The 19,204-nt window shown below is 38.5% G+C and overlaps 1 protein-coding gene across 4 annotated transcripts in view; it reads left to right on the plus strand.

Moving 5' to 3' along the window:
- Positions 1 to 19,204, plus strand: part of Dync2h1 (dynein cytoplasmic 2 heavy chain 1) — a 230,942-nt gene that overhangs the window by 105,206 nt on the left and 106,532 nt on the right. For all 4 annotated transcript variants that reach the window (XM_028890970.2, XM_037207771.1, XM_037207772.1 and 1 more), the window contains exons 58-63: positions 276 to 399; positions 1,005 to 1,126; positions 10,930 to 11,016; positions 12,119 to 12,245; positions 12,843 to 12,984; positions 13,867 to 13,976. In XM_028890970.2, the coding sequence (XP_028746803.1) occupies positions 276 to 399; positions 1,005 to 1,126; positions 10,930 to 11,016; positions 12,119 to 12,245; positions 12,843 to 12,984; positions 13,867 to 13,976 (712 nt within the window). The remainder of the gene's footprint in view (positions 1 to 275; positions 400 to 1,004; positions 1,127 to 10,929; positions 11,017 to 12,118; positions 12,246 to 12,842; positions 12,985 to 13,866; positions 13,977 to 19,204) is intronic.

Consider the following 19,204-nt stretch of genomic DNA (forward strand, 5'->3'; position numbering starts at 1 on the left):
TAATGGTTGACATGCAGGGAGAATAGACACTGGATAGTGTGATTCTCACACTCCATTTCTTGCTCCGGTTTATTCATGGAATGGTGGATAGACCGCTTCACACTCTCAAAGCTTGGGTTTCTTGTTTATTAACACATGATAGTCATTAGCTCTATGTTAAATCTTCATATCCTATTATTGTTAATTAATTGGGTGTTAGTACTGTACACATCACATTTATTTAGAAAGGACAATTTTTAGTTTGCCATATTTGAAGTATTGTGCCTTTTTCCTAGCTTCCTTGCAAAGAGGGGTGTGAGAGAAGACATTGCAACTTTTGATGCACGGAACATCCCAAAGGAGATACGAGAGAGTGTGGAGGAGCTTCTCTTCAAAAACAAAGCCTCTTTCGATCCAAAGGTAGTTTGTTTTTTATGCTATGTGACTGGCTTTTTACTGTGGGATACTCTGTGTTACCATTGTCTAGATGGTCTAAAAACTAAAATTAAAGCAGAACAGAGTTTCAGGTTTGCTGTCCTCCATGGACTTTGAACCTGGAGTTTCCCTCAGCTCATCCTTTTTCCTTCCTCCTTCCCCACATCCTTCCCAGTGTTCTTTCTCCTTTGCTGGGTGCTTCTGCAGTAATGGGCATCTGTTTCCTCATACTTGTATCAAATTTCAGTAAGGTTTAACTTCAGTGATTCTGATACTTTTTACATTCTTTCAATGTTAGCTCTCGTTTGACACCAGTAACAATGCTCTCAAAATTGCTCTCATTTAAGAAATGCGTGTCACATGTGGAAGGCAAAGTGACTTGTGCACTCTCTATAAAGGAGACAGAGCAGCCATGTTGATGCATGTGCATGCTAAATGATCAGATGTGCTTAAAAGAGATGGACTTTAAACTGCAAGGGGAGTTCATAAAAACATCTCTTTCGGTGCATGCTTAGACCAAACGTCGACATCAACGTTACGTTTGTCTGATGTTAAGTTGGGCACGGGGTAACTTGTGATGACTTTTTCAGAATGCTAAGCGTGCCAGCACCGCAGCTGCGCCTTTGGCTGCTTGGGTGAAGGCCAATGTACAGTACTCCCATGTCTTGGAACGGATCCAGCCTCTGGAGACAGAGCAGTCAGGATTAGAGTCGTAAGTAAAACAGAGTGCAGAATGTCTGGCTGCACGTTGATCTTCAGCTTGATGCATGTATTATATTGTTTGTATTCATTTTGGTTTGGGGTGTTGGTTTTGCCTCTACTTTAAAATGGCAGCTGATAAAGTAAGCTTTCAGATGGGTGAGTGAAACCCCAAGGTAAGCGGTGAACAGATCCAGACAGCAGCCATCTTGAGGATGGGCAACAGAAGCCCCTGGTTTCTGTGTCCATGTTGCTGGTAGAGTGTGAACAGGCGGGAGTTTCTTCAGAAGAGGGAAAGCAGGAAAAGAGTGACTGAACATGTAGAGCTTGTGTGATGTTACTTTGACATTGAAGTTCTAGGGAATATTTAAGATAATATTTCCCCGAACAGCATTTGAGCAGGTAGGAAGAATACTCACCTACTTAACTTTGGAGATTGGAGATACAGTTTACTATTGTTTTTAATTCTAAATGCAGACCAAGAGGTTTGTTGAATGTGTCGTTAACTTTTGACATTACCTATAAACACATTCTGGAGAAAAATCTTTACCTAAATTTTTCAATATTAATTATATGAAAATTTTGTATTAAATAATTTTGTTTTTTATTATTTTGATAGTGAAAACCTTTTCTTAGTTGAGACATGTATTTTATGAGTTTATTTTCTTGCACAATTTTTTCTTGTTCCCCCTTTTTTTACTTACTGGAGATTGAACCCCAGATCTTGGAATTTGTAAGCAGAAGCCCCAGAGCTGTGCTATATACCCCTCTCTCTGTGAGCTGCTCCAGTTCACCCTCACTTTGGAAATGGATCCCCCTTTCTGCTCACATGTTTATCTGCCATGTGTCAACACAAACCTGGAAGCATATTCATTGATCTCATGGTGTTATTTTTCCTTAGTGTTTTTCTTCTTCTTGAGTTAGCCCTCTAGAGTCCTGCCTAAAGCTGGTATCTCAGAACTTACTCTCTTCATTGTTCTGGGAAGTTCCTCTGTCTCTTCTGTTTGTTCCATCATTTTTTATTTTATTATGAATTCTTTTTTAGTTCCTTGTTTTCCTAGAATATATTTTTTAGTTGTTTCCTATGAAAACATTCATGAGGCAAATATTTTGAGTTCTTCACATGTTTATTCTTTTATCCTATGTGTTCAGTATTGGAGTGGCTTGTATGTAGTGATTTTTATGGGCTCATTCCTTTGTGTGGTCTGTGGCAGAGCTTCAGCATCACCTTGGTTTCTGTTAAATGTGCAGATCTTCTCACTCCTTCCAGGTGCAGAGTGAGGTATGCTTGTGGCAGGGAAGCCTTGTAGTCTGTTTGAACTGAACCTTCAGGCAATTTCAGTGCACACTGAAGTTCAACCCCACTGGTTGGTGCAGAAGCCCATTTCCAGAGTAGAACTCCGTTTCTGCTGGCTTCCAGAGTGCAGCTTTGCTCTTTAAAAAGCAAGGCTGTTTGTTTCCTCATGCTTTGTATGTTAAGCTGTATTTTTTCTCTTTGGAAGTTTTTAGGACCCTGTTTCTGGATTGTAAGTTTTTACAGTTTTGGTGGAATATAGCCAGTGCACCTGTTAGTTCTGGAGATGTTTATTATTCCTTCAGTTGTTCCCTCAGTACCTGTCACTATACATTGGGGCGTATTGGGCTGAAGATCTGTGAAACCATCACTCGGGAACATGCAGCATGCTTCAGCCAACAAGTACCAAAGGAGTTTGCTTCTGGGGTTGTTATGTTTTTCCAGGAAGCTCTTCCTTCTGTTTTCAGTACTTTCAATTTATTTGCAAATGAACTGCCCATTTCACAGGCAGATTTCAATTCTAACTTCAAGACAGGATGATGGTTTAAAATTGTTATTTTTTAAGTTTTTAAGTTGTGCTTCTTAAGGACAAGGAAATCCTTGAAGACCCAGGAGATGCTCTCCACCTCTGCTTTCCCTTTCCTGTCATGTTTAGAAGAATAAATGATCTCCCTACCCATTGCATGTGGCACACACCAGGACAAACCAGAGGCTCTGTCAGGCTTCTACAAAGAGAAGCTGCTCTAGTTGGAAGGATGGTGGAATGAATACCTTCATTTTCATGATCACAATTCTCTACTAGTCTGTTGCTACAGTTCTGGAGCTAATGTGGTGTTACACAAATAATGAGAGTCTGTTAAAGGATCTCAGGAATTTATGAAGGCATTAAATGGGGATAATACACTCACGGATACCGAGTGAAATAAACCACTGCTTATCCAGCTGCTGTCCTCCTCCGTTCAGCCCAAGAGTGATGGGAACCCACTGTGTGGTCACTGACCACCCAAGAGAGTGCAAGCTCACCCACTTTTCAGTTTTAACCAGTCACATACCCATAAAGTCACATCTGACCCATTGGGCCGGATAGTCCAAAATAAAGGTCATTGGTTGAATAGAATGAATTCCCACAGCACTCCCCTTTTTCTCTAAATAAAAGGTTCTGAATCTAATATAGAACTATATACATTAAGAGCAATTATCAAGTATTGTCCAGGAGAAAGAAAGGGTTATAAAATAAACAAAAGTGGAACTACAACCAACAAGAACAACATCAAGCAAGAAACATATACTAAATGTCCAGACCAAGGATAATTGGCAAATTACAGAAATTACTCTAATAGCTGTCCTATCTTGAAGGATCTAAATGTTGTGCCTGATGTGCTCTTATCTAAAATATTGTAACTATGGCTATCTAGTCTTCAATTCCATCAAAGACACGAGAAGGAAAATGATATTACCTAAGTAAGCAGGAAGTGCAAGCAAGCAATTTCTGATGAATGCAAGAAATAACAGAAACAGCTGGTACCTGGACAGTCACCCAATGTTTGTCTGCAATGTTGGGGCATCCACTATTGGCTATAGGCCTGGAATATCTGACAGACCATTTTCAGAAGCAAGAAAATTTGAAAGACTGTCTTACCCTGGCTTGGCAAGGTTCAGCAGTCACTTTTCCTTATGTCCTGCTCATCCTGATTGGACAGCGTGCTTACTGTCAGCAGCAAAGACAAGGGCAGTTCTTTGCCCAAAAGACCATTTTTGCCAAGAAGATAACTCCATATGGAGTGTCTTCAATGCCCATTATCCTTTCAGGAGTAGATTGGTGCTGCCAGGAGCAATCGTGTCTCACATCAACAGAATTCTAAGTTATTAAAACATTTAAATGCCATATTCTCTAGGTCTATGAAGTGTTTGAAGATTACCTATCCATCTGACAAATATTTCTAGAAAACCTAACTAACATGACTATAAGTATGATAAGCATGGGTGACTATTAACCTGTAGTTCTTATCAACCTATATAGCTTAAAGACTAAAGCTTCACATTATAAAAATAAACATTCTGTAGGCAGATGTACAGTATAAGGACAGTGACCTCAAATTTGTGACAATATATTCAAATACATCTTAATCAGAGGTTGAAATGTATAGTGCAGTATGACAACAATATTCTTAATTTGTATCAATATACAAAATATCCTAAACAGAGGTAGAACAAACATGTAGTATGACAATTATAATTTTACATTTGTGTCAATATAAAAATACACTTTAAAAAGAAGTAGGAACATATGTACAATATGACAAATATATTTTTGAATTTGTATCAATATATAAATTATCTTAAACAGGAAGGGAAAAATAATTTTACATTTGTTGTATCAATATACAAGAATTCATACCAATGCAAATTATCCAAAGCTGTTAATTGCTAAATTAATTTACAAGTGGATACAGTAATTTACTTTATTTCTTATCCTGCCTATCCCCCTTTTTTTAAATTCTGAATGAGATTCCTGAGTGTAACTTTATTGTTCCACCTCCAACCCTATAACTGCTTATAACCAACTCCTAACAGATGACAATTGTCCTTAATGCTGAGAAAGCAAAAACCTGTTGGGAGAGGGGATATTGTTTCCTCAGAACTGCTTCCTGTCTGTGGGGGTGGGGTGGGGTGGGAGAGTTGATGGTATCTCTGTGGGATCCTGTACAAAACTAGAGCAATGGTTAAGTCTCATGAGGACTAGCTGTAACATTTGTATCCAGTCTCAGAGTAATGGGTAAAGCTTATCTGAAGTTCTGGATAGAGGGGTAATGTAGTGGACCATCCCAGCTGACCACCTTGGAACTGTCCTGAGCAGTTTGCAGTCTAAAGCCGATCTTAAGTGTGGTGTTTATTGGCTCAGTGGCATCATTATGAACCAAGTAGAATCATTGAGGGTTCCCATCTTCCTTCTGGGGATTTCTGTGATTGTGATTAGGAAAACTTATTGTTCACTGTGGAAAACTTAAACATTATTAATATCAAGATAGAAAGTTTAAATTTTTTTTAATGCCAAATGCCATTTGTTGAAGGAGGGAGGAGGTCTTAAATACAGGCTTACTGCACAATGGGAGAACCCAGAGGGCAGAAGTTCACTACCATTGTTTTACAATCTTGCATCTAAGCTGTTACACAGACAAGGATATACAGACAAGGAACTTCCCTTAAGTATTCAGTAGGGTGGAAACTGGCAGGGAATTAGCATAGGGAGGATATCAAGGTCAAGGTCAGCAAGCAAGGCAACAGTTACCCAAAATGGGGGGGCCAGGCCCTACAGGTCCCCCTTTTTACTAAAAAATGAGCTTCTGACTTAGGTTGCGTGGGATGTCAGCAGGTCACCTTACCTGTCATGGAGACACCTGCCCAGACCACACAGGCACTCTGTCTTAGGTTGGTGAGTGCTCCCCCCATATTACCCATCTCTGAATACTCATTATCATACAGGCTCAATTGTTGTGAGTTGCAGAGTTAACTGCTGCCAAAGATCTCAAAGTGGCACTGGGCTTGCAGTCTGTGTGTTCGACACAGAAAAGACAAACAGAGGTCCTAACCCACCCATAGCCAGTAGGCTAAAGGCAACTGAGCCATTCCCTTCCTTGACGAGCCGTACTGTACATTGGAGTCCTTGTAAGATGGTATCCCAAAAGCAAATGGAACTTGAGTTTATAAATTTATAACTTTCAAAGCCAATCAAAATGTATATAACTACTGAATTAAATGTATCATGCCCAATAGAATGAAAGATTAACTAACTGTGGTAGCTACTTTTGCTGTCAGGGTCTCCACTGTGCTAGCTGTAGTAACAATTATGAAATGGCAATCCCAGAAACAGTAGCCGTGATTTAAATTTTAAGATCATAATATATATAAGGAAAGGTTCTAAAGAGTCAGGAATAAGTATGGGGAGAAAGAGAATCGTGACAATAGTCCCTAGACTTTTGGTTTTCTTCTGTCCTACACCAGGTGACTCTTCTGATATGAGACAAAAACTCTTAATTTTTTTTTAACACCATGCATAGATTTAGAGAAGGAGAGAACCACACTCCAACTCCAAAGCCAGCTTTAATTAGGACTTCAACTTTTTTGAGAAGTAAAAAGATATTGATGTGTAGGTAGTGAGCTTTTACCCCAATGAAAATATTGGTACCATTAGGTCAGATTTTTCTTTGCTTGGTAATTTTTTTTTTTTTTGGATAGCTTTCCCTTCTTTAGATGTCTAGATGTCCCAAGGTCTTTTGACTTCTTGAAAATGGGCTTTTCTGTTTTCCTGTAAAGACAAAAACAGAACCATGTCCTGACCCTTGTTTGGTGAGTTTTCCTTACAACTTGTAGAATTGCCACATTGGTGGATGAACTATCATTTCTTCTTATTAAGAAGTTTCTCCTATTAATTTTGATGGTACCCATATCTTTTCTTCACCTGTAGAAATAAAATCTAAACTCCTTCCTCAACATAAGACATATTCTGGTTTCTGTTCTGAGATCAACACATTTTTAAAGAACACAGATTGATTTAACTCAGTAGTTTTTTCTGTTGTCCAATGTCTCTTCATAGCTGTTCCTTTCTCATTAGAATTAAGAAAATTCAGGGTAAATAAGGCATTGTGCAATCTATCTCTGGGGGTCTTAGTTCCACCTTTCTGTTTAGTAAGCATTTCTTTTAAGGTGTGATTAGATCTTTCTGCAATTGTTTGTCCTGTAGGATTGTGTGGTATACCTGTAATATGCTTTTATATTATAATACGCAAAATACTGTTTCATTTTACTAGAGACATATGCTGGAACATTGTCAGTATTAATTTGTACAGGTATACCCATGATGGCCATGACTTCTAATAGATGTGTAATTGCAGAATCAACCTTTTCAGAACTCAAAGCAGTTGCCCATTGAAATCCTGAAAATGTATCTGTTATATGGTGTATAATATAATTGTCCAAATTCTGCAAAATGAATAGGTTTACTTTCTGTAGGTAAGGTAGTTTGGTTATATAGAAGGAACAAATAGGACCTTTTTTTAAATGATTTCCTTGGGCCAATTGATTGGAAAGTTCTTTTTCAAATCTTTGCAATTGACATTGTGTTTTTTTTTTTTAATGAAATTCTTAGGCCTCCAGCACATTTCCTATTAATAATTGATCAATTTCATCATTATCTTGTGCTAGAGGACCTGGCAGACCCATATGGTATCTGATGTGTGTGTGTGTGTGTGTGTGTGTGTGTGTGTGTGTGTGTGTGTGATATTCCTAGTCCTGATTGTTTCCTGTAATTGTGTAAGTAATGAAGTTAATTCTGTTTTATCAGGAATAAATTTTGCAGTTTCAATATGTAAAACAACTCTTTCTGCATATGGAGAGTCAGTAACTATATTGAGAGGTTCTGTATTTTTTGTTTTTTGTTTTTCAAGACAGGGAGGGTTTCTCTGTGTAGCTTTGCACCTTTCCTGGAACTCACTTAATAACCCAGGCTGGCCTCGAACTCACAGAGATCTGCGTGGCTTGAGAGGTTCTGTAAAGTCTATTGGTACCATGATAATTACATACAATTCTGACTTCTGTACAGAATCATAAGGGCTTTGAACCACTTTACTTAAATTTCCTGATTTATATCTTTCCTGATATATTTGCATCAATATAGAACATAGGGACTCCAGAAAGCGGTGTTCTTTGTACATTGTGAGGAAGGACCCAACTAGTTCTTTTTATGAATTTAATTCTCTTGCTTTTGGGGTAGCTGCTGTTAATCTCTCCCCCCAAAATTACTGCAAGCTCTTTGCCAATATTTATTATCTTTCCATAAAGAGGAAATTTCCTCCTTAGTTAAAGGTACTACAATTTCTGTTGGGTCCATTCTTGTCAATTGATGAAGTCTTAATTTTCCTTTTAAAATCAAATCAAAAATCTTTTTCCACATATGTCTTTAATTTCTTACTCTGTTTATGTGGTAGAAATATCCACTTTAATATAGTATCTTCCCTCTGCATCAAAATCCATGTAGGGGATTGCATAGAGGGTAATATAACCAGAATGCATTTAAGCTCTGGATCCACACAATCCACATGTGCCTTCTGCAGTTTCTTTTCCACCAAAGCCATTTTTCTCTCAGCTTCAGCTGTTAATTCTCTTGAACTATTTAAGTCCCTGTCCCCATCTAGGATATTGAACAAATTAGTCAGTTTATTAGCATTTATATCAATAGTGGAGCATAAATTGGAAATGTCTCCTAGCTATCTTTGAAAGCTGTTAAGAGTCAGCAATCAATCTCTGCTGATTTGTACCTTTTGGGGTCGAATTTTTTGTAAACCTATTTTATAACCGAAGTATTTAATAGAATCTCCTCTTTGTATTTTTTCAGGAGCAATTTGTAATCCCCAACAAGGCAAAACTTTCTTTACTTCTTCAAACATTTTTAATAAAACTATCTACCTTTGAATCAGCTAATAAGATATTGTCCATATAGTGTTAGATTCTAGATTGTGGAAACTTGGAATTCTTTTCAATGGTTTTTGCACAAAATATAGGCATGGTTGGGCTATTTAACATTCCCTGTGGGAGAACCTTCCATTGCTATATCTTAACTGGCTCAGAATTATTGTAAGTAGGTACCATGAAGACAAATTTTTCCCTATCCTTTTCTTGTAAAGGTATAGTGCAGAAACAATCTTTTAAGTCAGTAACTATAATAAGCCATTTTTTAGGTAACAGAGAAGGCAAAGGCATTCCAGGCTGGAGAGGGCCTATCAGCTGAATTACTTTATTTTTGGCTCTGAGGTCTGTCATCATTCTCCATTTTCCAGATTTCTTTTTTTTTTTTTTTTTTTGTTTGTTTGTTTTTGTTTTTCAAGACAGGGTTTCTCTGCGTGGCTTTGCGCCTTTACTGGAGCTCACTTGGTAGCCCAGGCTGGCCTCGAACTCACAGAGATCCGCCTGGCTCTGCCTCCCGAGTGCTGGGATTAAAGGCGTGCGCCACCACCGCCCGGCCAGATTTCTTTTTAATAACAAATAAATGAGAATCCAGGGGCTGGTAGATTCTTCAATATGGTGAGCATTAAGCTGCCACTGAACCAGCTGTTCTAAGGCCTGTAGTTTCTCTGAGGTTGTAGGCTACTACCCAACACAGACAGGTTTGCCAATTAACCATTTTAAGGTTAGGGCCATTCGTACCTCACAAAGATTAATGGCTGTTGTGCCCTGTTTTCATATAGCCTGAATGGCCAGTGAATGTTTTTTTTTATCATGCTTTATAATATTCTTCCCAGAAACATGAGTTGATTTGTGGTCTCTTTCTCAGATTGGAGAAATGTTAATCTGGGTATTCCATTGCTATAACAGTTCATGATCCTATAGATTCACTGCTACATTAGCCACATATGGCCTCAACTTTACTCTCTGTCCTTCTGGCCCTGTGCATTCAACCCATCTCATGCTTTGTTTTACTCGAGATAGTGTTCCAATCCTAGGAACTGAACATCTACTTCTTGAAGGGGACAATTTGGATGCCATGATTCTGATGTAATTATGGTTACATCTGCTCCTGTGTCCAGCAAACCTTCAATTATGTTACTTATTTGTACTGCTAGCTTTGGTCTTTGGTCATTTATAGAAGTCTATCAAAATATTTGTTTTATGGTTTCTCCTGGAGTTTTTCACTCATCTTTCAAAGCTGTTCTATCATCCAAAGTAGTATGGTTTTTTTACAATAGGTACTGGATCCTCTAATTGTTCTGGGGAGGATTAAGTATTTAGGTGTAGATTGGCGAGGCAATGACCACTCTTCAGTATTTGTGGGTGCATTCACTTTTCCCATAAAGAAATGGCATGTCTTGTATTTATGGTGTCAGTGGAGCTAGGTAGAATAGATGGATTGTCAGCTAGATGTGTTGAATTTTGGCTTGGTTTAAAAGTTTGCTTTAGGGGAGGGATGCAGTTGAGATCTACCCTTCAGTGCATCCTACAACTGTTGCATATGTTTGTGTCTCCAGTTTTTCTGTTCCCTTTGGAGAGAGTTGCTGCTTACCCTCTCAGAGCAGTTTGGAATTCTGCTTATTTTACTGTTCCTTCTTGCAGGCATCTCATTTTTTGGCTTTTTTATTCTGACCTATTAGTCTTTATTTTCCAAATGTCTTTGAAAGTTTTCCTTTGCCACACTTTTAAATTCTCTTTATCATATATATAGGATTGCATATTTATTCATTGGTATCATTTTATATAGTTTTTGAAAGAAGATAGATGAACACATTTGCTGTTTTTTTTTTTCTTCAGAATCTGTATGCACAAGTCTTTTTAAATACTAGTTCCAAGAAGCAGTGTGAGTTTTTCAAAAGATTCACTTTTGATTTAGGCATTGCTTCATTTACCTATGCAGAAGTGTCATAACACCGAACTATGGTGGTTCTGTCACATTTACTGCAGTGTCATTCCTGAAAGTGCTGCTTTAATATTGAAATCTAAAATAGAATGACTTCTAACATTGACTTCCACTTTAGGAATTTGAAGAAAACTGAAGATAGAAAAAGGAAGCTAGAAGACCTCCTTAACTCTGTTGGTAAAAAAGTGTCAGAACTCAAAGAAAAGTAAGTTTCAGTTTGCAACTCACATCTCAGCTCATTTGAAAGGTCCACATCCTAGTTATAACCTTTGTTTTTCCTCCTCTCATGTCCCTCTCAGGTTGAGACATGGAGGGAAAGCATTCTTAGTTAGCTATGTAATTGTTCGTGCCTGTGGTCCCAGTACTTGGGACATGGATGAAGAGGACTGGGGTTTAGGATCATCCTTGGCTACATGGCTAGTTAGAGGGCAGCCTGGGCTACTTAAGACCCCATCTGAAAAAAAACCTGAAAAGCCCAAATAAATAATAGTAACAATTTTCCCTTGTGGTACTAGGGATCAAAATCAGGGTCTTGTGCATGCTAGGGAAGATTCTGCTAATTTTAGAAAAAATTATAAGAATTTATCTTAGATATTATATGTCACATTTCCTTTTTGTTATGGGAATGTGGGGGAAGTGGTTGGGGAAGACATCCCAGCATGCACCTCTGGCCTCCACATGTTCCTGCACAGATGACCATACCTGCACAGTATACACATGCAGATATCATACACATATTCATATACAGACATATATAAAAGACTGTTAAGATCTGGCAAATGGACACTATGTGAGAGATGATTTACAATGGACCAGATATTTCGTTTTGGCAGGTAGATATTTGAGAAGATTAGGTCAAGAAATAAGGCGAGAGGAAGAGAGTGGGTGGAAAATGCCAAAGGAAATTTTAAAGATAAACTGTTATCATCATGTAAAAAGTTCTCATGGTAGCAGATAGGTTTGTGCAACTAGAATAGGAAGAAAGACAATTATAGAAAATGGCTGGCTAATTCTTGGGTCAAAGTCTTGAGTGAACACCAGGAGAAGTGTGTATAGAATGTTGCCTGCAAGGGTTCTGTCCAGTCCCTGAGTACAGACTGATGTACTGATGTCCTGGTACAGAGCAGTGGCCCTGGGGCTTTGTGTTTGGGTTGTATTCTACCACTGAGAGCTACTAGAGCAAGAGTAAAAGCTTTAAGTGTAAATGTTTGTATATTTGTCGATCTTATGCTATTTCATACACACATAGAATCAGTATGTCCCAAGGATAAGTTTTTGTTTACAATTGTATGTTCATGTTTTCTTAGATTTCAGAGCAGGACTTCAGAAGCTGCCAAACTTGAAGCTGAAGTCACCAAGGCACAGGAGACAATCAAAGCTGCTGATGTCCTGATCAGTCAGCTGGACAGAGAGCACCGGAGGTGGAATACTCAGGTGTGTCTAGGAGAAGAGCCACAAACACAGGAAACCTGGGTGTGAAGAATGTATTTGGTTTTTTGTTTTTTAAAGGGGACCAGGAAAAATACCCATTAGCTTATAGCTGGCCTTTGACAAATAATGTAGAAGTGAATAATCAGTCAGCAATTAAACTTGTCTTTAAACAAAGTGTCTTTTTATGAACATACTTTAGGAAACAACCTGTTCCCTTTCCGCTTGCGTATGTTGTTAATGAGAAGGGCAGGGAGGGCAAGGATCTGGGGAACTTTACCACAACAATAAGGTTAATATTCAACATTGTACACTAGTTGTTTCTTGCTGAAATATTCCATGATTTCAACATTGGTAACTTTCTGTTTAAATTTATTTAAATTTAATTGTGTGTGATGGAGGACATGCATATAACAAAACATGTTTTATTTATAGAAATATCTTGTGTCCCAAGCTTTTAAAAACTTTGAGTTCTCACTGATCTTTTGAAATTTTTGTGATAGAGTTGTTAAGGTGTTACTACTTGAGTGAATGCTGGGTTATTGTCCTAGCTGGAAAGCTTGTCTTCCGAGGGAGTGCCACACATGCGCTGTCTTTTTCCAGGTTGCTGAGATATCGGAGGAGTTAGCGACCCTCCCCAAAAGAGCTCAGCTGGCGGCTGCATTCATAACCTACCTCTCCGCTGCCCCGGAAGGCCTCAGGAAGAACTGTCTGGAAGAATGGACCAAGGCAGCTGGTCTAGAGAGTTTGTATTGAGTTACTATGAACTTGAAATTTCAGTATGCCAAAAATGGCCCTTCTACTCTGTTCCCTTTACTTCTCTTAACAGGACGATTTCCCCCCTGTATGTCACCAGGGATAGTATGACTACTTCAGATTTGCCAAGTCACATGGATTTTTTTTTGTAAATTGTTTCATTCTTATAGGTTTTCTACTCTTATATCCATATAAGAAACAGACCTCCCTCTGAATTATTTTTAATTTTGCACGAATATAGCTCAGTATGTTATTTTTTAACATTAATTTACATGCCAAAATGAAGTGGGAGGCTCTAACTTTTCTTGTGAATTTTGTGGTTTTCACAACTTATTGTGGCTGTGAAACATTCACTTAGAAGTAATTCATTCATGAGTTCTGCTCATTTTCACATTTTACAAAGCTTTTTCCTGGGTTTCCTGTTGTGATGCACAGGAATGGGAGTGAGGCCACGGCATGCCATGGGCCTCCCATGCCAGTCTGTCTGTCCGGTGCTGGTGGCTGTGGTGCCAGTCTGTCTGTCTGGTTCTGGTCACCATGGTGCCAGTCTGTCTGTCCGGTGCTGGTGGCCGTGGTGCCAGTCTGTCTGTCCGGTGCTGGTGGCCGTGGTGCCAGTCTGTCTGGTTCTGGTCACCGTGGTGCCAGTCTGTCTGTCAGGTTCTGGTCACTGTGGTGCCAGTCTGTCTGTCAGGTGCTGGTCACCATGGTGCCAGTCTGTCTGTCCGGTGCTGGTCACCGTGGTGCCAGTCTGTCTGTCCGGTGCTGGTCACCATGGTGCCAGTCTGTCTGTCCAGTGCTGGTCACCGCGGTGCCAGTCTGTCTGTCCGGTGCTGGTGGCTATGCTGACTACTTGATGCCTTTTGCTTTTCAGAATTTGATCTAAGGAGATTTCTCTGTACTGAAAGCGAGCAGTTGATCTGGAAAAGTGAAGGCCTTCCCTCTGATGACCTCTCCATAGAGAATGCCCTTGTGATCTTACAGGTAACTGAAAAGCTTGTCTCAGAGGTTATGTTGAGAGCTGGCAACACTGCAGTGTAAATATGCTGTGGCTCTTGCACCTATTTTTTTTTTTTAGTTCAATAAAATGGCAAATATATTGGTAATTAAAGTTGATTATCTACTGTTCAATGTAATTTATTTTCAATTAAATATAAAAGTATGAGCTAAGATTGCCTTTATGATGATAAAGTACTCAAAATTGAATTTTCTAGTAGTAATAGTTATATTGTGGAGAACCCTGAATTACCTCATGCTCTATTTTTTTTTTATTATTTTTTTTGTTTGTTTGTTTATTTTTTATTTTTTTTTGATATATATTTTTTATTTTACAATATCATTCAGTTCTACATATCAGCCATGGGTTCCCCTATTCTCCCCCCTCCCACGCCCTCCCCTTACCCCCAGCCCACCCTCCATTCCCACCTCCTCCAGGACAAGTCCTCCCCCGAGGACTGTGATCAACTTGGTAGACTCAGTCCAGGGAGGTCCAGTCCCTTCCTCCCAGACTAAGCCAAGTGTCCCTGCATAAGTTCCAGGTTTCAGACAGCCAACTCATGGAATGAGCACTGGACTTGGTCCCACTGCCTAGATGCCTCCCAAACTGATCAAGCCAATCAACTGTCTCACCTATTCAGAGGGCCTGATCCAGCTGGGAGCCCCTCAGTCTTTGGTTCACAGTTCATGTGTTTCCATTCATTTGGCTATTTTTTTTCAATAATTGAGTAAAACTGAAATTTATTATATGCCACAGTCGTCCTAGGGACCTCCATGCTATATATATAGCCTCTGTGGTTCTATGGGTTGTGGTCTGATTGTTCATTTTATATCTAGAATCCACCAATGAGTGAGTACATACCATAACTGTCTTTCTGGGTTTGGGTTACCTCACTCAGGATGATTTTTTCTAGTTCCATCCATTTGCCTGCAAATTTCATGCTTTCATTGTTTTTCTCTGCTGAGTAGTACTCCATTGTGTATATGTACCACATTTTTTCCATCCATTCTTCCGTTGATGGGCATCTAGGTTGTTTCCAGGTTCTGGCTATTACAAATAGTGCTGCTATGAACATAGCTGAGCATGTATCTTTATGGTATGAATCAGCATTCTTTGGGTATATGCCCAAGAGTGGGATGGCTGGGTCTTGAGGTAGTTCGATTCCTAATTTTCTGAGAAACCGCCATACTGATTTCCACAGTGGTTGTACAAGTTTACATTCCCACCAACAGTGGAGGAGTGTTCCCTTTGCTCCACATCCTCTCCAACATTGGTTGTCATTGGTGTTTTTGATCTTAGCCATTCTAACAGGTGTAAGGTGGTATCTCAGAGTCGTTTTGATTTGCATTTCTCTGATGATTAAGGATGTTGAGCATTTCTTTAAATGTCTTTCAGCCATTTGTAGTTCTTGTTTTGTGAATTCTCTGTTTAGCTCTTTAGCCCATTTTTTAATTGGACTGTTCAGTGCTTTGATGTCTAGTTTCTTGAGTTCTTTATATATTGTGGAGATCAATCTTCTGTCAGATGTGGGGTTGGTGAAGATCTTTTCCCAATCTGTTGGCTGTCTTTTTGTCTTATTGACTGTGTCTTTTGCCCTGCAAAAGCTTCTCAGTTTTGAGAGGTCCCATTTATTAATGGTTGTGCTCAGGGTCTGTGCTGTCGGGGTTTTATTTAGGAAATGGTCTCCGGTGCCAATGCGTTCAAGAGTGCTTCCTATTTTCTTTTCTATTAAGTTTAGTGTAACTGGATTTATGTTTAGGTCTTTGATCCACTTGGACTTGAGTTTTGTGCATGGTGACAGTTATGGATCTATTTGTAATCTTTTACATATTGACATCCAGTTATGCCAGCACCATTTGTTGAAGATACTTTCTTTGTTCCATTGTATAGTTTTGGATCCTTTGTCAAAAACCAGGTGTTCATATGTGCATGGATTAATGTCAGGGTCTTCAATTCGATTCCATTGGTCCGTATGTCGGTTTTTATACCAGTACCAAGCTGTTTTTATTACTATAGCTCTATAGTAGAGTTTGAGGTCCGGGATGGTGATGCCTCCAAGGGTTGCTTTATCGTATAGGATTCTTTTAGCTATCCTGGGTCTTTTGTTTTTCCATATAAAGTTGAGTATTTTTCTTTCCAAGTCTGTGAAGAATTGTGTTGGGATTTTGATGGGGATTGCATTGAATCTGTAGATTGCTTTTGGTAAGATTGCCATTTTTACTATGTTAATCCTACCTATCCATGAGCATGGGAGATCCTTCCATTTTCTGATATCTTCTTCAATTTCTTTCTTTAGATATTTAAAGTTCTTATCAAAAAGGTCTTTCACTTGTTTAGTTAGTGTTATCCCAAGGTATTTTATATTATTTGTGGCTATTGTAAAGGGTGATGTTTCTCTGACTTCTTTCTCAGCCCTTTTATCATTTGTGTATAGGAGGGCTACTGATTTTTTTGAGTTGATCTTGTATCCTGCCACTTTACTGAAGGAGTTTATCAGCTGTAGAAGTTCCCTGGTAGAGTTTTTGGGGTCACTTATGTATACTATCATATCATCTGCAAATAGTGAAAGTTTGACTTCTTCCTTGCCAATTTGTATCCCTTTGATCTCCTTTTGTTGTCTTATTGCTCTAGCTAGAACTTCTAGTACTATATTGAATAAATATGGGGAGAGTGGACAGCCTTGTCTTGTTCCTGAATTTAGTGGTATCGCTTTGAGTTTCTCTCCGTTTAATTTGATGTTTGCTGTTGGCTTGCTATAAATTGCTTTTATTATGTTTAGAAATGTTCCTTGTATTCCTATTCTTTCTAAGACCTTTATCATGAAGGGGTGTTGGATTTTGTCAAAGGCTTTTTCAGCACCTAGGGAGATGATCATGTGGTTTTTTTCTTTCAGTTTGTTTATATGGTGTATTACATTGACTGATTTCCGTATGTTGAACCATCCTTGCATCCCTGGGATGAATCCTACTTGGTCGTGATGGATGATTGTTTTGATGTATTCTTGGATTCGGTTAGCCAATATTTTGTTGAGTATTTTTGCATCAATGTTCATGAGGGAGATTGGTCTGTAGTTCTCTTTCTTTGTTGCATCTTTGTGTGGTTTGGGTATCAGGGTAATTGTAGCCTCATAAAAAGAGTTTGGTAGTGTTCCTTCTGTTTCTATTGTGTGGAACACTTTGAAGAGGATTGGTATTAGTTCTTCTTTGAAAGTCTGGTAGAATTCTGCACTGAAACCATCTGGTCCTGGGCTTTTTTTAGTTGGGAGACTTTTGATGACTGTTTCTATTTCTTTAGGGGTTATTGGTCTATTTAAATGGTTTATCTGGTCTTGATTTAATTTTGGTATTTGGTATTTATCCAGAAAATTGTCCATTTCTTCCTGGTTTTCCATTTTTGTGGAGTACAGGTTTTTGAAGTATGATCTGATGATTCTCTGGATTTCCTCATTGTCTGTTGTTATGTCTCCCTTTTCATTTCTGATTTTGTGAATTTGTGTGCTCTCTCTTTGCCTTTTGGTTAATTTGGCTAGTGGTTTGTCTATCTTGTTGATTTTTTCAAAGAACCAACTCTTTGTTTCATTGATTTTTTGTATTGTTCTCTTGTTTTCTATTTCGTTGATTTCAGCCCTCAATTTGATTATTTCCTGGCGTCTATTTCTCCTGGGTGAGTTTGTTCCTTTTTGTTCTAGAGCTTTCAGTTGTGCTGTTAATTCATTGGTATGGGATTGCTCCATCTTCTTTATGTGTGCATTTAGAGCTATGAATTTTCCTCTTAGCACTGCTTTCATAGTGTCCCATAAGTTTGGGTATGTTGTACTTTCATTTTCATTGAATTCTAGGAACTCTTTAATTTCCGTCTTTATTTCTTCCTTGACCCATTGATGTTTCAGGTGGGCATTATTCAGTTTCCATGAGTTTGTGGGTTTTCTATAATTTTTGTTGTTATTGAGTTCTAACTTTAAGGCATGGTGGTCTGATAAGATACAGGAGGTTATTCCAATTTTTTTGTATCTGTTGAGATTTGTTTTGTGTCCAAGCATGTGGTCAATTTTTGAGAAGGTTCCATGGGGTGCTGAGAAGAAGGTATATTCTTTTGTGTTAGGATGGAATATTCTGTAGATATCTATTAGGTCCATTTGAGTCATAACATCTGTTAGGTCCTTTATTTCTTTGTTAAGTTTCAGTCTGGTAGATCTATCTTTTGGTGAGAGTGGTGTGTTAAAATCTCCCACTACTAATGTGTGGGGTTTGATGTGCGTTTTAAACTTTAGTAGTGTTTCTTTTATGAATGTGGGTGCTTTTGTATTTGGAGCATAAATGTTTAGAATCGAGACTTCATCTTGGTGGATTTTTCCCGTGATGAATATGTAATGTCCATCCTGGTCTCTTTTGATTGATTTTAGTTTGAAGTCTATTTTATTAGATATTAGGATAGCTACACCAGCTTGTTTCTTAGGTCCATTTGCTTGGAAAACCTTTTCCCAGCCTTTTACTCGGAGGTAGTGTCTGTCTTTGGAGTTAAGGTGTGTTTCTTGTATGCAGCATATGGATGGGTCCTGTTTTTTTATCCATTCTGTTAGCCTGTGTCTTTTTATAGGTGAGTTGAGACCATTGATATTGATGGATATTAATGACCAGTGATTGTTAATTCCTGTTATTTTTTTGGTTGTGTTGTGTTGTCCTTCTGTGGTGTATGTTGGTGTAGGATTATCTATTGCCTGATTTTTCATGGATGTGTTTAGCTTCTTTGGGTTGAATTTTCCCTTCTAGTGCTTTCTGTAGGTATGGGTTTGTGGACAGGTATTGATTAAATCTGGCTTTATCCTGGAATATTTTGTTTACTCCGCCTATGGTGATTGAGAGTTTTGCTGGGTATAATAGTCTGGGTTGGCATCCGTGGTCTCTTAGTGTCTGCATGAGGTTTGTCCATGATCTTCTAGCTTTCATAGTCTCTATTGAGTAGTCTGGTGTTATTCTGATGGGTTTGCCTTTATATGTTACTTGGTCCTTTTCCTTTGCAGCTCTTAATATTTTTTCTTTATTCTGTGTGTTTAGTGTTTTGATTATTATGTGGCGAGGGGACTTTTTTTTTGGATCCAGCCTATTCGGTGTTCTGTAAGCTTCTTGTATTTTCATAGGTATTTCTTTCTTTAGGTTGGGAAAGTTTTCTTCTATGATTTTGTTGAATATATTTTCTGTGCCTTTGAGTTGGTATT

The sequence above is a fragment of the Peromyscus leucopus genome, chromosome 7, assembly GCF_004664715.2.
Source record: "Peromyscus leucopus breed LL Stock chromosome 7, UCI_PerLeu_2.1, whole genome shotgun sequence".
In the NCBI taxonomy this organism is placed as follows: domain Eukaryota; kingdom Metazoa; phylum Chordata; class Mammalia; order Rodentia; family Cricetidae; genus Peromyscus; species Peromyscus leucopus.